The sequence below is a fragment of the Thermobia domestica genome, chromosome 4, assembly GCF_964235325.1.
Source record: "Thermobia domestica chromosome 4, izTheDome1.hap1.1, whole genome shotgun sequence".
In the NCBI taxonomy this organism is placed as follows: Eukaryota; Metazoa; Arthropoda; class Insecta; order Zygentoma; family Lepismatidae; genus Thermobia; species Thermobia domestica.
In genome coordinates this window covers 287,036,401-287,053,300 of record NC_137457.1, presented here as the reverse complement: position 1 = coordinate 287,053,300, position 16,900 = coordinate 287,036,401, and the positions used below count along the sequence as shown (strand labels likewise).

The following is a 16,900-nucleotide window of genomic DNA, read 5'->3' as shown; positions in this document are numbered from 1 at the left end:
CAGATTAACTCGAGCTTAATGTTTGCAGGATATATATATATATATATATATATATATATATATATATATATATATATATATATATATATATATATATATATATATATATACAGTGAAACCTCTACTAACGGACACCTCTATAAAGCGGACACCTCCCATAACGGACATATTTTGAAATCCCCAAACACTGTAATAGGAAAAAACATATTGGCAAACCTCTCTAAAGCGGACACTCTCTAGTACGGACACGGACAGTCTTTCTTGTCTCTTATAGGTATTATTTACCTACGTATTACGGACACTTTCTCTAGAAACAAGTTGGAAAGTGCAGTAAAATACACTTTTTGTAATTCATGCGTATGTCACCAAGGAAGAACATGTGAGTATGACAACATTTTGCCTCCTCAACTGTCTGTTCAGCAACCCAGAGGAGGGGTCTCTGTTTCACAACACCCTTATATCCTTTGCTTGCATTCCACTCAATCTGCTTCAGAAACAAAAGTGATTGACAGTTGCCCGCCGTTTGGAATGACACATCATTCTACTGTCCCGCTGGAATCTCTAACCAAACAGAAGACAAGTTTGGTATTTTTGACCACGGGTACGCATATTGTCCTTTTTTTTTAAAAAAAAAAAAAGTCATTGCTGGACTGCAATTAACTCATAAATTAAAGCAACACACCGAAAACGTAGTAAGTAGCGATAAGTGGAAAGTGCAGAGAACTATAACATCTTATTCCCATGTTGTGCCTCGAATTGGATGGCGCAAGATAATGCAGGTACAGTAACATTTTGGTAATATTCATAAATACGTGATTCATGCAAAAATATTTTTTTCTAATTGCATATTACCTTGTTTATTAATTTACGTAAGAAAATATTGAAACCTCTGTAAGACGGACACCTCTCTATAGCGGACAATATTTTATTCTCCACGGCTGTCCGCTTTAGAGAGGTTTCACTGTATATATATATATATATATATATATATATATATATATATATATATATATATATATATATATATATACATATACAGTGAAACCTCTCTAAAGCGGACAGCCATGGGGAATCAAAAATGGTCCGCTATAGAGAGGTGTCTGCCTTAGAGAGGTTTGAATATTTTATGACGTAAATTAGTAAACAAGGTAATACGCAATTAGAAAACAAATATTTTTGCATGAATCATGTATTTACGAATATTACAAAAATGCTTGAATTATCCTCCGCCACCAAATACTCTATGTTCGAGGCACAACATGGAAATAAGTCCATGATATAGTTCTCTGCTCTTTACACTTGCTACTACTTACTACATTTTCGGTATGTTGTTTTAATTTGTGAGCTAATTGCAGTCCAGTGGTGTCTTTTTTCAGACAATATGTGTACTCGCGGGCCAAAAATACCAAACTTGTCTTCTGCTTGCTTACAGATTCTAGCGGAACAGTACCATAACGTGTCATCCCAAATTGTGGGTAACTGTCAAACACTTTTCTGTCTAAAACAGTTTGGGGGGGGGGGGTAGTGGATGCAAGCAAAGGACGTGAGAGTGTTGTTAAACAGAGACTTCGTCTGGGTTGCTGAGCAGCCAGTTGAGGAGGCAAAATGTCACAATGCTTCCTTAATGGCACATGTATGAATTACTAAAAATGTATTTTTACTGCACTTTCCAACTTGTTTCTAGAGAAAGTGTCCGTAATACGGAGGTAAATAATACCTATAAAAGACAGGAAAGACTGTCCGTGTTCGTACTAGAGAGTGTCCGCTTTAGAGAGGTTTATCAATATGTTTTTTCCTATTACAGTGTTTGGGGATTACAAAATATGTCCGTTACGGGAGGTGTCCGCTTTATAGAGGTGTCCGTTGGTAGAGGTTTCACTGTATATTATAGCTAAATTTTAAAATTAACTGTACTTTTTCTTTCAGTTGAAAGTTTTTTGCCTTTCAAGGATGTCATCTTTAGATCTAATGTCTTATTGCTATTCAATCATGCTATTGTGAAGAAGAAGATATAAAATCAAATTGTAGAGTATACCATTGCACTACATGGAAATAGTTTCTTTGCAACTTAATTTTGTTCTGTAAGCACTTCTTTCGTACAACTTTTACTTGGAGAGTAGACTTGAAAGGTTTATTATGTTTTATTATCATTTTAAACATAAAATAAATAAGTGTAGCGGTAAGACACGCATCAAATGATTGAAATATTTGAATCGTCATGAGAAAAACTAATTGTACTATTTGGTATTTTAGTGTCGATACATTATAGAGAGTGGAAAGAGGAGGAATGTGGAGAAGGTCATTTTGAATAACCATAATGTTAGGAAAATCCTACTATATCTTCGACTAGCAATGTATTAAACTTTGGTTTATTACTAATGATGATATTTTTCATGGGAACATCTCCACCGAAGAATTTGATTTAAAACTAGAATGCTAAATTGCCTCTCAGATACCTTATCTGATACAACACTACATGGACTTCGTGAGGCTCTGAAGAGGAAAAGAGCTATTGCAGAAAGGTAAGAATCACTAAGTATTAATTTGTATCCTGCTTGTTAAAAAAAATGATCTATTTGAATGACTAATAATAAAGCCAGTCTACAAAATTGGTTAAAGTACCAAAAATCACAAAGTCCAACGGTATGCATGTAGTTCATTTTAATTGAAAAAAAAAAAATAATTTAAAGAATCTGTAATTAAATCTATACAAAATTGACGTCTAATATTAATTATTAATTTTCTACTTCCGAATATCTTTGAAAATATACTCTAAGCTGCATAGAAACGCTTATCTTAATAAATTATAAATTTAATAGATTAGTTGAACTTTACGGAAGAAACAAAAAGTTCTAATAATTTCCTGAGACGAAAAACAACACTTTTAAACTCACCAATTTTAGTTCACGAAATAAATTCAGATTTATAATCTAGGAAAAATCGATATGGCATTTAACTGAACTCAGAAGATTAAATGGTAATAGGTATCAATATTGAAAATTCCATGGTTATAGGCTGTGAAAAGTATTAATTAATTTATTCTCAGACCGAACAAATTTCTCCAGCTAACATGTTTAATTTAGATTAATCATACTTCAATATTAAGATATTTATATATAGCTGCTGGCATTGACATTGTTTCTCTGAAAACGATAGATAGCATTAAGAGTAATTTTGAGATTTATATGTTCGGGGTATTTTCCTATCTATCTGACAACTAGATTCATGAAACTAAATTTGCGGCTATGTGTACGATTAATGATGCCAAGTAAGATATTCAAAGAGTGCTAAGCATTAGCAAGCTTTGAAACGTTTAACTAATCTCTATGATAAAATGCTGCTACGATAAAATTAACATGAGATGCGTTTCATGAACAGGTTACTCTACAAAATTGTGATAACCATTTTTTCATATACTCAATGATAAAGAGCTTTTCAGTTTTCACACAAGAAAATAAAATTTCAAATCTTTCGTTTTAACAGGCTTCTCTGGTTTGGCTTATTTATCGCCGGTGTAATTTTTACATGTTACCTGATTTATCAATCATGGGTAAAATTTCAAGAGAATCCAGTGGTGGTAACAATTGAAAGAAACTATAATGAATGGAAGATCCAATTACCAGCTAATGTTCTATGTCCAAAGAATGTATTAGGTCGAAGCTACAAATCTATAATTAAAAAGTAAGTATACGATTTCGAAATAGAATATTGTTATTATGCAAATTTATTCCAGTCCATTTTAATTTACAGGTAATTATATCCAGTCCTATATTTTCGTTAAAATGAAGCTCAATATTCAAAACGGTATCTTATTATGACAACTATAATCTAAACTTGTTTCCTTAATTACATACTAGAACGTAAATATGTGTATAAAGAAACTGATTTATTGTTAAAGTAAACATGAATATAAATATTGATTTTCTTTATTAGAATATAAGCTAATTTCTATAGTCATTAAGACTTTCATCTAATAGCAGAGACACACATAGAAAAGTTCTGTGAAGCGGACTCCAGGTGTGGATTCTATGTATTTCATTACGCCAAATCCAAATGTCGAAACCACAAGACGATTGACCATGTAACTGTTTTGTTATGGACAAAAAAATCTTAAGCGGAATTGGATAGGGCGGATACATATGTAACACAAGCACAAAACAAGAACAATCTCAAAGAAGTTCTGTGTAGCTAACCTTAGGGTATGAATTCGATGTTTTTTTTTACGCCGAATGCAAATACCCTTTGCATGTTCCTGAAAGAATTTCCGATATTCAACCACTTCTCCTCTTTCATTTTCTCAGAAAATTTCTATGGCCTTACAAAGGCATACTTTCAATATCTGATGCCCAATCTCGACATTTTATTGCCCATCTCCGTGGTACAGAAGGAAGAGTAATTTATACTACTTGAATTCATGAACCTCACAGGTGAAATCAATTTCGGACGGACCTTAGTTTTCGTCATTGGTGGACTAACACTACAGCATAATCATACAAGAATTACATATATATTAGGTGAATAACTAACAAATGCGGTTAGCACCTGGAGATTTTAACATTTCTTATCAATGACTTTCAGCCCATCGGTAAAAGTCTTTCTATTTATACTAAACTTATACTTGCTTCAAACATAACTGAAAAGATTTCTGTCTCCATCACACTGATGGGAAGGACATAACGATATACGATGACGTGTTGAAATATTATAGTCTCCAGTAGCCAAGTTAACCACTAGTGAGAAGATGCGGTCATATGATGACGCCTGCGGAACTGCTTGCTCACCCTGACCAGTCACCGATACTACACATTCGACACCCTGCACCGTAAATACCTTATCTGCTTTTGCAATGACGGCATAGTTTCTTAACCTAAAACCTCTGCCAGACAAAAGCTATTGCCCGCCGTCACCACGTGGATGTGTCCTGGTTGCAAAACATGAAAAACAACATATGTATATCGATCGTATGCCTGTAGCCTTGAAATATTATCCTTGCAAAGGCCTATATATTACTTGTATGTAGTCCCTATCCGAAATCGCTCAAGTGTTTCGCCCATAAAAAAGTGATACGGCCAATTGTCTTCAGATTTCGAAATTTGCAGTACGCGTAAAAAAAAAAAAAAAAAAAAAAATACGTCGAATCTATCCCGTGGGGTCCGCCTGCACAGAACTCGTTTTGTGTATGGCTGTGTTACATGAGCATGTTTGGTAAGAATTCTTATCCAAATTCGCTCAAGGTTTTCGCCCATAACGAAACGTTATCATGATCAATCGTCTTGTCGTTTCGGAATTTGGATTCGGTGTAATACATCGAACCCATATCCTGGGGTTGGCTTCACAGAACTACAAGACTATTTGAAATAAGACCGTAAGCACACATCTTAGAGCTTTAGGGTTGCAGGATTGTTCTACCTCATCCATCAAAGGTACGACAATGATAAGTGTCTTGTCCAAGTTACCTATTAAAGAGACTAAGGTGCTTATCCATACCAGCACAAACTTACATTTTAAATAACAAATAACTTAAAAACATTGACATTTTTAATTTAGATATTTTTATTCCTCTATAGCTGCTATAATATTTACGAATTGTCTTAACAAACCTTTAAGTTCCAAATTTTAAACTAACCAGACCACTTGATCTCAGTTTTACTTATGTGCCTCTTTCAAGTCTTTCTTTTGCAAAACCTCCAATAGATAAAATGATTTCCTACCATTCCAAATACTCAAAAAGAAATAAGATGTTTTCGAAACAAAGGTAACAAGTAATCATGGTTTGGTCGCCATAAATTATTAACTCATATATATCAATTGAAACATCAACTATAATGATAGAAACAAGCGAATGTTCATTCAGAAGAAGGAGACTGATATTTTGATCTCTTTATTTATGTAGAATCCTTCATCATTAGTACTTATATATTACATATCCGCTATAGCATCATGTAAAATATAATGGAGGCATGCATTGAATCGGGCAATGATGGACGGAAAATATGAGACTTATCTACACCACTGCGCAAAATAATAGAATCAAACTTCAATTTGCAACATAATCGATTTCTTGCAGATTCTAACACTATTCGCTTTCATTTTTTTCTTTCAGAAAATTTTTAGTTTCGACAAAGTTGTGTTGTAATTCCATGTGGTTGTAAGAGAGTTTTGGTTCACGTTGTCACGTACATTTCGATTTTCTCATTTCGATTTCCTTTTCATATTTACAATAAGAGATCTATAGATACAAAGTTCTGTGATATTGAACGAAAAAGCTAACCCAAAGAAAGATTGCTATTGTGCGTAGTGTTGCCTGAAAGTGCTGCAAGTTAAATTTTTAAGCTCGAGAATGAAAGCTCATAGTTCTGCTTTTATATGTAAGGAAAGAAAATGTGGTAGTAAATGCACAATGGTAACTAAGGTGTTTCTTACTTCTTACACTGAGAAAAAATTGTATGTGGTGTACGCAAAATAGTATGTTACATTTGTAAATCCTGTAGTTTCAGACTTTATGTACAGCAGACGTATAACTGAAAACTCATGTTTTATAATACTTTCTGTATAAGTGTTCCATCTATACGTACTTTCCGTATGAAACAATATAAGCGGTCAGGATCTCACATACAAATGGACGTATATAACATATAGCTGACGAAGGTAATATGCATATATGTATGTAATATAAGGAAGGCTTAGATATTAGGCATCCTGCAACGGCATGATGTAACACCTAAGGGCAGTGCCTATGTAGCATACGAATAACGTATGCTCCGTATTCATTTCTGTAGTAAGCAAGAGAATTCTGCGTATTTGTACAATATACCCTGTCCGAAGAATGGACTTTTCTCAGTATACTGCAAGTAAAATTGAGCCACACAAGAATAGTTTTGAACTTCAAAAATATCTTGCTCGTGTAAAAACTCATGTTCATGACTCAAGTATCCGTCGGCATTTGTTGGAAAGTTTCTGTAAACTAAGAAGGTGAGGTAAGAAATACCAATATTGACAAAGGTCATGTTGAAGAAACATCTCCAATTTGCTAATAACATATACTACTACTACTATTACTAGTATTACTACTGCTACTACTACTACTACTACTACTACTACTACTAATAATAATAATAATAATAATAATAATAATAAAGTTGGACACAGGAAGACTGGCTCGTTGAGCGACTCCGACTGTATCTCACCAAAAGTCATTTACTAACACATGTAAGAAGTCAACACCCAGCAAATACGATATTTTGGATATGTTTTCCTATAGTGCAGCAGGACGACTTGTTTCTATTGAAGGAATAATGAACAGTAAGAAATACACCAAGGTAATGCAGTCCAGAACAGTTCCAATAATCAAGGAGTGTAATTGGTCGGATCAGCTATTTTCTAGTAAGAATTCATACTGTGTCTAATGTTTCAGAGAAAATTTAACAATTTATCGAAGGTAACAAGGTAAATATTTGGACTGGCTTGAAAACTCACCTGACACGAATCTGAATTGAATATGTGCTCTATTTTTGCAGAACCAAAGTATGAAAGTAGGATAGCACAACAAAAGACATTTTTCTTCGTTCTAATTAAAGTATAATTCCATAAAGCATTAGATAAATATACAATCCACACCACAACATGTCATCAATTCCATAAATTTGTAAATCTCTGTATATTTCAGAGAAAGATCGAACAGTAGGCCTGCGGTTCAATGCGTTAGGTGTCTAAGATGACCACAGTGTAAGTTCTAACACAAATTAATATTTGACGTGATAATAGGCTGGAGAACTAGAAATTAAACAACCTCGGCGTAGAGTAATAGTAGATGTAAGTTAAGCCTCACAAAAGTTATATTGTTATATTGTCAGTGATAAAGATCACCAAGGATCGAGAAGGATTGTCACAAAGGACAAAACAGTAAATACGATAAAAGTGAGCGTGGATCTCAAATGGTATACGGGGCAGAAGAGTTTGGTTGAAATCACAATTTAACATGGAGTTCTCAACCTGAACATCCACTTTCTGGTTCCAACTTCCAAAAATCTAGTAAATTCCAACGTCGCTTTAGCATGAAGAAACAAGAGAGAAACATGCGTGGTGAACCTGTTATGATTGTATATGCTAAATAACTTTGAGTACTCTCTTATCTTATTTTCAACAACAAACAGTGTCTTTGCGTAACAAACACACAAAGGAATTTAACATTCGGAGCTGTTTTCTCCGTACAATGCAACATGGCAATATTTATGTCAGTTATTATATTAACGTTATGGGTTACGCAGGTGTATTGGAAGCCAATGGGTTGTATTCATCTAATGATGCAATTTTCGAAGACGACAATATACCAGTTGATAGTGTTGAAGTTGTTTAGAAGCGATTTCATATAGATCTAAAGAAACTCTTAATATAACACCTCAGACTTCAACATTCTCGTATTAATAATTAACAGTGTTTATTTCTGGATCAAGGATTTCATTTATGATTTTACACCACCATTCTAGAAATAACTAGCGTTGTTGTGCTAGAGTAATAGTATTCCCAAGCCCTCTATATCAGGTAAGACATATTTTATTTATATTTTTATTTAGAGCAATCTATTAGATAGATATTGCTTCTTTAGGACGAATTTCAATTCTATCATTTTGATAATTAAGAAAGTGTAATTACAGTGAATCTTGCAGGAAATTCAAAAACATCGACAAAACCAAGGCCAACTTATACAAAGATTTTTTCAGAGATCTTGCTAATCTCAATGGATGGAACATGAATAATATGGCAAAATATTCTGAAGAAGAACCACTGGTTAAAGGAAACTTAACTGATCTTCAAACTAAGGTACTATTAATGTATTTATATACAGAATTAAGTAAAGAATCCTTCCCTTTCTTGAAAAGAAATCTTATTTTCCGCCTTCAATAAAGGTGCTTCATATTTTATTTCTAGTTATTATTGGTTTGATTCTATATATTGGATAAAAGTTTTTAGTATAGTGAAATCGTGGTTTTTCGTTGTGGACGTGATTTCCTGTAAACACAAATATGCAACTCACCTCTCTGTTGTCTCTGTATCTTTTTTCTCGTTTCTTAGCTGTGCCACAACGGAAGCCAATTTACCCATACCTATATTCTATCACAACCGAAGCTGGGAGACAGCGGATATGAATATAAATACTGTAAAACATACAAATAAGTATATAGATTAACTGGACGTGAGCAGTAAGCTAAAAATGTCCTGACAAGTAAATAAAATCCTATTTTATAATGTATAAGACATATAATAATACTCAATGCAAATTAAACTACATGAAAAATAACATCAAACATACAAATGTGCAAAATTACAATCTTTGATTTCTACGGCCGTTTAGTAATTTAACCTTGTGTATTAGGTGGTGTAATTTGTCGGTTGGAATATGTTTATTATACTCACTATAATCTTCGACCGGTCAATCCACTTTGAGGTCGTTGTAGTCCCAGCACCAAGGCTTGAATAATCACACGGGTTCACAGAGGGTTCCGTAAGCGATCGTTCACATTCATCCACGTCAGTGCGTTTACACTCTTACATTTGATGTTCTGGATCTTACTTGTGGATGTCTTAGTTGGCACACTGTTGCACAAAGTATAAAAGTATGAAAGGATACCAAGATATCTGTGAATATTGAACAATCCACTGTCTGTAATGCTTAACTAATTACAACACTGTCGAAAGGCTGAGAAATTCTCTCCAATACACTACGTTCCTATTCGACTTCCGGATAATACCTCAACTTTTGATGGTCAACCCAGGTAGGGGGTGGACTTCAACACAAGGGTACGAAGCAACTTGAAACAGCAGAAACTATGCTTATGGGTGGCTCGAAGCAAGGACGAGAGGTCTGCGTTTAAACAACCAGACGCGCGAATGAAAGTTCCTTCGGCTGGTTTTGATATATATAATGCTAACGGGGAAATTCACGACTTTCACTCGTAACATTGGGACCAGAATCATGGCTAAAATTATTGATGAATCTTTCCTGTGGAAGGCACGCTGAGCGATTGTCTTTCTATTTCACCATTCAAAGGAGTCCTGGGCGATTTGGTCGAAGTCACACACATATATGTATATGATTACGAGAGAGTTTTCTACGAGACTTGGTTAATAAGTTCAAAGACAACACGGACTGTCTATCTTGATTAAAAGCAATAAATGAGCCTCAAAACCGGTGATAATAATTTTAGGCGTATTGATAATAGGCGATAACTATTTTCAGTATCTTTATAAGAAACTATTTTTTTTTGAATGTGACGTAATTATATTAATTCCTTTATGCCAATGTCATAACAGCGTCAATATGCTTACCACATTTTAAGACCGTTTCGAAAGAGTTTTGTTTATCAAAAATCTATATCCATCCATCCTGGAAATAAAAGATCTCAAGAACTACTTGATGGACAAACATTATTTTAGGCCAGGATATAGAGGAGTCAGGAGTTAGGAATCGAGTTAGTTGTTAAAGATGATATTTAAATAAGAAATGGTAGAGTTAATCTTTTCACTTTAACCTTTTAATTGGCAAGCATTGATAATATTACCATTAAAATATTTAGTTTGTTTTTATGGATGAACCACATCTTCCTGATCATAATTTTGTAATTCTTAAAGTATTTTTGTACTTTGGTTACAAAATACACGATGTTTATTTTAAAGCAACATTGCCATAAAATAGGTCTTATGTGTTGCTACTCTGTTATGATCAAATATCATAAGAATATTTTCCGTAATTAGCAGCAGTTTCGTTGAAATATATTTATATGCAGCAAGAAACCACAAATAAAAAAGAAAAAAGAACTTTCGCGAAACGTAGGAGATAAAGCTTCTACAATACTAAATTTGACTGTTCCCTGTTGACGAAGATTAGAAATATCTAAAGAAGCGACCCGCAAATCATGTATATGAATATTGTGTGAAAGCAATTATGCCAATTAAATGATTACTGAAGTTATAATTCGTGCGGAAAATGCAATAGAATGCGATGTTGCTTGAGAGCAACAGTGCCAAAGAAACGATTAAAGTTGATCAAAATGGAACAAAAACGTAATAGATAGCAAGAGGTTGTTTTCTACCATCGATTAAGTGTCCCAAGAATAAATTTGATTGCTCTCCCTAATGTGCACTAAAACTGGAAGTAATAGAAATTATCTACAATTTCAAATTTTAATATTGATCAACATAGAAGAAAACTGATAAAAGAGGGCAAAGCGGTTTTTTGAAATCGATTTAGTGTTCTAAAAGTAGTTTACGATTTTTCTGCTAACTTTCTCTCAAACCATACGTTCTAGAAATCTATCATTTTTAGCTTTCATGTTATCGCTATAAAGTAGAAGCGGTAGCAGATAGCGACAAGAGGTTCTCTTCAATCAAATATGCATCTCAACAATGTATTCTGTTTCTACTCTAATTCCTGTAATAAAATCGAAAGTGGTAGAAATCTATTATCAGTTTCAGGTTCGAGATTAATTGAAAAACATAGCTCAACATTCAGTAAACTTCTTCACACGATGTACAGGCACCATTGCTACTTATTAATAATTATTGTTTACATTCTTTAGATAAGTACATGCTTATATACTTATAATTATTACATGCATTTTAACTATAGGGAAAATAAAATTTTAATAATATAGATGTTAAAAAACAAATTGTAAGGAATAAAGTAAATTTCCTGCATTCAATTTTAATTCCGATGCTGTGATTAGTTCATGAATGAGTAGAATTTTCACACTTTTTATTATTAAAATCTCGCCGAAATTACAGTACAACAGAGATTTTTTCCTAATCATATTAAAATTACATAATTTTAATTACATTTTAGAAAAAGTAGCAATACTGGACTTTACTAATAGAAGAAATGGGAAGATTTATAATATCCTTCTATTTTTCTATTAGTAAAGTACAGTACTAGTCACTTTTTTCTAAATTTAATTAACACTATTTTATTGAATTTTCCTTCCTTCCAACTAACTTTTAGATTGTTTTCCAGATTTAACGTTTAAAATAATGTTAGTTATTTTCGATTGATGATCTATGATCACTTATAACTTAATTCAGGACCTCAGCTCCTGGTTTATTAATCAACAGCTTTTCCATTTTTCAGTGATGATATAGTGATGGTATCTACTTTATTTTCAGTTCGAATGACTGTTGGTTTCAACTTGTTAAATTTTCTTTTCATCTTACATTCCTCACTGTTTCCTGCAAAGTTTTGTTTTTCATTCGACAATAAAGCTTGTATCAACTGCAAAGCGATTAAAATGATTTTTTCATCTACCAAAATTCCATCTTTTCGGTGTAAATCCATCTAAAGTATTTTCTGTAAATGTTGACCGAATAATGAAGCAAAAAAGCGACACATTGTCTAACTCTTCTTTCAATTATGTCCTTATTCTCTTCCCTAAATCGTTGAGATATATATGTACACGTTATTTATGAGCCTTAAATACTTCAACGAAACCGATTGTTAGTAACGCTCTCATCGAAACAACTTCACTTTCTCCAGCAATCTTTTTTTCCTTCTAATTATTAAACACTGCTCTACATCATTGTCCTTTAAATAATACGGTACCCGACAATTATTTGAAGTAAACCACTGATGTCTCCTAAATTTACTTTTTAATTTTCGTATTTATTCTGCAATAGTTTCTTCAACAATATTCGAAGTATGATTTTAATCTGATTTTTGAGTATTCGTTCTCACGACTACAAGGAAACCTTTTACGTTCGATTTTTGTTTCGATGTCATTTTCATGGTTTAGAAAAATAGTGTGACTATTGTACAGTTTCTTACAAATTATATCATATGAAAAATACCTCATTTTCTTTTCTCTCAAAATTTTTGATTATCTCACTTGATAAGTACTTAAGTTCGATCCCTGTTTCTCATGATCCGAAGTGCTTTTTCAAGTCATGATTTGTAAATTATTTCTCATATTTGCACATTTGCTTTTCATCTTCAACATCTAGACTAACGTAAGTAGCAAGGGATCTTTTATCAGCTCTTCCTTTGTGTATGACGTGGTCGACGTATATGTATGAATTAAAATCGAGATAATTCTTCTTTCCTGTCAATTTCTTTACCGTAACTAAGTTACAAATTCTACTATCATTAACTTCTCTTTCAGACACTGTCTTAGAGTCACTTTCATACCAATATGTAGGTTTCTTTCACTTCCTCAATATAACATGTAGTTTTCTTTTTGATCTTTCCCTTTGATTTGCTTCAGTTTCTACTTTAAAATCCCCATCAAATCTTAAATATTCTGGGTATTGTTTAGTGTGGATGGCTTTTTTGTTCGACTTAGCTAAAAAGTTTACTGTACCAAGTAATTGTTTCAACTACACGCATAATAATACCATTGGAAAAGTAGTGTCTGTTTAGAAAAAAATGAAATTATACAAGCGTTACTTCACAAATAATTCCAAATTAGAAAAGAAATTTCCTTTCTACGGTCATGAATTTCAATTTCATTTGCTAGGACATACGCGTAATATTTTAAGATATTGCTGTCTCTCTCACTCTCTCCCTATATATCTATCTATATACATACATATATATATATATATATATATATATATATATATATATATATATATATATATATATATATATATATATGTCAGTGTCATAGTTTAACGATAACAAAACAAAAATATTCCAAGAGGAAAACATACATTCTGTTTATTCTTTATACCAATGACTAGATTAAATACTAACTTAGAAACATTATGTATTTACCTAGATGACGTTGGTGGAAACATAGAAATACTGAAAGTAAAACAAAAGTACTTTTACTAATGACGTTTTGTAAATATTACAGGCAAGATCAATTCCGAAAGTCACAGTACTGAGATTGAAAGATAAGAGTAGATTTGAAGGTCACTTCTTGAACAACTTCTATGGCTCATGTATAGCATATAACTCTGCGCTTCCTAAGATGGAAAGGTACACATTTTGCTAATAATAATTAATATTAACTCTAAGGGTATAATTTGATGATTCGTTTTCGTATTTTGCACATGCACCAATGGTTGCACGTGCTTTAGTAAGCAGCATGACTAACTTCGAAGTATGAGTTTCATAACTTGTTGGATACCCTCAGCATCTACTTCAAAGAAGGAATAACAAGTCCATCCCTTTCTACCAGTACACGAAGAAATATTTTGGAGACATCATGGTGCAGGAGGAACCATTTTTACACCGTAGCCGATCAAGTGCATCAAGGCGCCACTCTGATGTACTGCTCGATGCCAGTGTCTGGTATATCAGAGGCAACAAAAGCTAAACATGCAACAAGATCCGCTACTACAATTTCAAAGACGGTCTTTGAACACGTTCGAGATGAAGCGAAAGAAACTTTATTCTTTTGCCGTCCCCAGGTGTAAATTGTACTCCCAAATAACACCAATACGCTATTGAGTTTCAGATCATATATGAAACCGTGACTACGTGGAGATCTTAAAATTGTTTTCCTTAACTGTGGTCATTATTTGAAACACTGACCATGGAAGTTTGGGAGAAAACACTCGAGTGCAGAGACACTAGACATGCCATTTGAAGGACCAATTCATGCTGATTACAACAAGCTAATAAAATTCCTGTACGGCTGAGAACTCTTCGAGAGATTTAAGTTGGAAGTTTATGTAAATAGAATAGTATAGGCGCATTAAAACCCATTATGTATAACATTATTAACAACGAATATTGACATACGAATTGAAATCTATCGGAGATAACATAAAGAACTTTTTTTCATTAACTAATGGGTTTGTTAGTTAAAATTATTCATTATACTCTTCACAATAGTGATAGGTTAGAGATAAAGATTGATCACTGCTGTTCTGCTCTATAAAGAAATGACGGAGGCCTTGCAAAATGAGCATTTTATATGTGCAATTGTGTTGCATTCGTCAGGGAACAGTTGGCATAACCAAAACGTAAAGTAAATTTGACAAGTGATTTAAAAGGTATATAAGTTGTTCGGTAACCTGCCTTGTGGAACGCAAACTGAAACAATCCAAACTGGTTCATTAGCATGGACACGAATTTGTTTGTTCCGTTGATACATCGTAATTTCCGGATAAAGTTTCATACTATGTACAAATCTCCTGCCATAATCTTTGATTGGTTCTGAATCCAAGCACATCAAATGATTGCACAAATGGTATGCAATTATTCGGTATATTCTCAACTATTACGTCTTTGTAATCCGTCATCCAACTTTTAATATCTGTGAATGGATCCCAGTGATCAAGTAGTAGAAAGTTCAAACCATCATGCTGCATAATAACGATAGGTCGCTAGGAGGCACAATCGTACATTTAACGTTGAATCTCTCGAAAAGTTCAAGACCATACAGGAATTTTATTAGCTTGTTGTAATCAGCATAAATTGGTCTTTCAAATGGCGTGCTTAGTTTCTCTGCAGACGAGTAATTTCTCCCTAACTTCCCTTGTGAGTTCCTAAAGTTGAATTCAAGGTCATTCTCTGTAACATCTCCACTGTAAGTGTCGAGCAATAGGTGCATGTCTGCTTCTGTAAATGATTTAAGCACTAAGTCGTCCGCGAAGGAGGAGTTACCCCTCACGGATTCTCCAAGAGAATGTCGATCTTGGGGGATAACATACTGTCAGTTAGATTAAAAAGCAGTCGAAAACCTCAATACATCATAATAGTTTGAAAGGCCTCAGTAAGCTCCAAGTAAATCTCAGAGCTGGCGCAAACCGCATAGATGTAGCCATGCAAGGCAGTGAAGCATATATGCGTACGATACCAGCAAGAATGACATTGTTTTACACAGAATCAAAGCTTTGAGAATGTCGAGAGTAGCAGGAATGTATTGCTTCAACCGCTAGTGGGCCGTAGAGAGAACAGCGTTCAGGATTGTAACATTCTCCAAGATGATTTTAACAGGCAACAATCCTCTACCGAATACTGAGGCCTTTACTGAGCGAACAGCTGGGATCTTATGAAACTACGTGGTTGTTACAAACACGATCGAAATTTGTCTGTAACAGAACGGGGACGAAGGAATTAAAATCCGCTCTGTCTTCGGAATAAAGATGTCCAAAATAACTGAAAGTGATAGGACAAGATACCACAGAAGAGGAGAATATCTAATAGTTTCATCCGAAATAGTACTGCAATGACAACTAGCTCATTCACAACTTAACCGTCAGGTTCTGTGACATTGCCATAACTAAGTCGACCCCGAATAGCTTTACTTTCTGTCATAAGAAGTCATATGTGACCCAAAATATGATTCTCAGAGGGAATCAGCTCCTTTGAATAAGAGGAACTCTATGGAAAATACCCTTATGGCCTTCGGGAGAGCACGCATCAGATGTTTTCTCGCCCGTCCAATACATCCTATGTGGCTATATGTCGATTCACCCAAAAGATCTTCTGAACCTTGCGAACTCCTGCCATGAACAGTTTATTTTGTGTAGGACATGGATACCTCTGGTATTTTTGATATAGCTACACGATTTTGATCGCAGTGTACTTGGCGACAATCATCATCCTGTTTTTAATCTACTATGTATTATCCCATAATTCTCTTAGAGCAAGGAAAATTACAGCAGTGATGCTACCCTTTCTTCAAACATCCATAATAAAAACGTATCCGTCCGCTCCCTCTAGCTGCCTGCTCAATCACCAAAAAAAATGCGTGTACCTTTCATCACGAATTCGCCACTAGATGGCAGGTCCTACCATGGCATCCTACCGTTTGACAGTCAATCCTGTAGCGTTGCAGTTTGACATTTGTACGTATACAATACATGTTAATAGAAAGAATGTAAAGAAATCTAAATGGTTTGCGTAAAGGATATAATATGCGGTAGTCATTGAAGAACTACAAAAAAAAGTTCAAATAGA

General features: G+C 33.9%; 1 protein-coding gene across 1 annotated transcript in view; it reads left to right on the top strand.

The window, feature by feature from the left end:
* The first annotated feature begins 2,264 nt into the window (after positions 1–2,264).
* Positions 2,265–16,900, top strand: part of LOC145683155 (uncharacterized) — a 71,418-nt gene continuing 56,782 nt past the window's right edge. The window contains exons 1-4 of the mRNA XM_081754518.1: positions 2,265–2,522; positions 3,484–3,681; positions 8,667–8,820; positions 13,842–13,966. Of these exons, the coding sequence (XP_081610644.1) occupies positions 2,434–2,522; positions 3,484–3,681; positions 8,667–8,820; positions 13,842–13,966 (566 nt within the window). The 5' untranslated portion in view covers positions 2,265–2,433. The remainder of the gene's footprint in view (positions 2,523–3,483; positions 3,682–8,666; positions 8,821–13,841; positions 13,967–16,900) is intronic.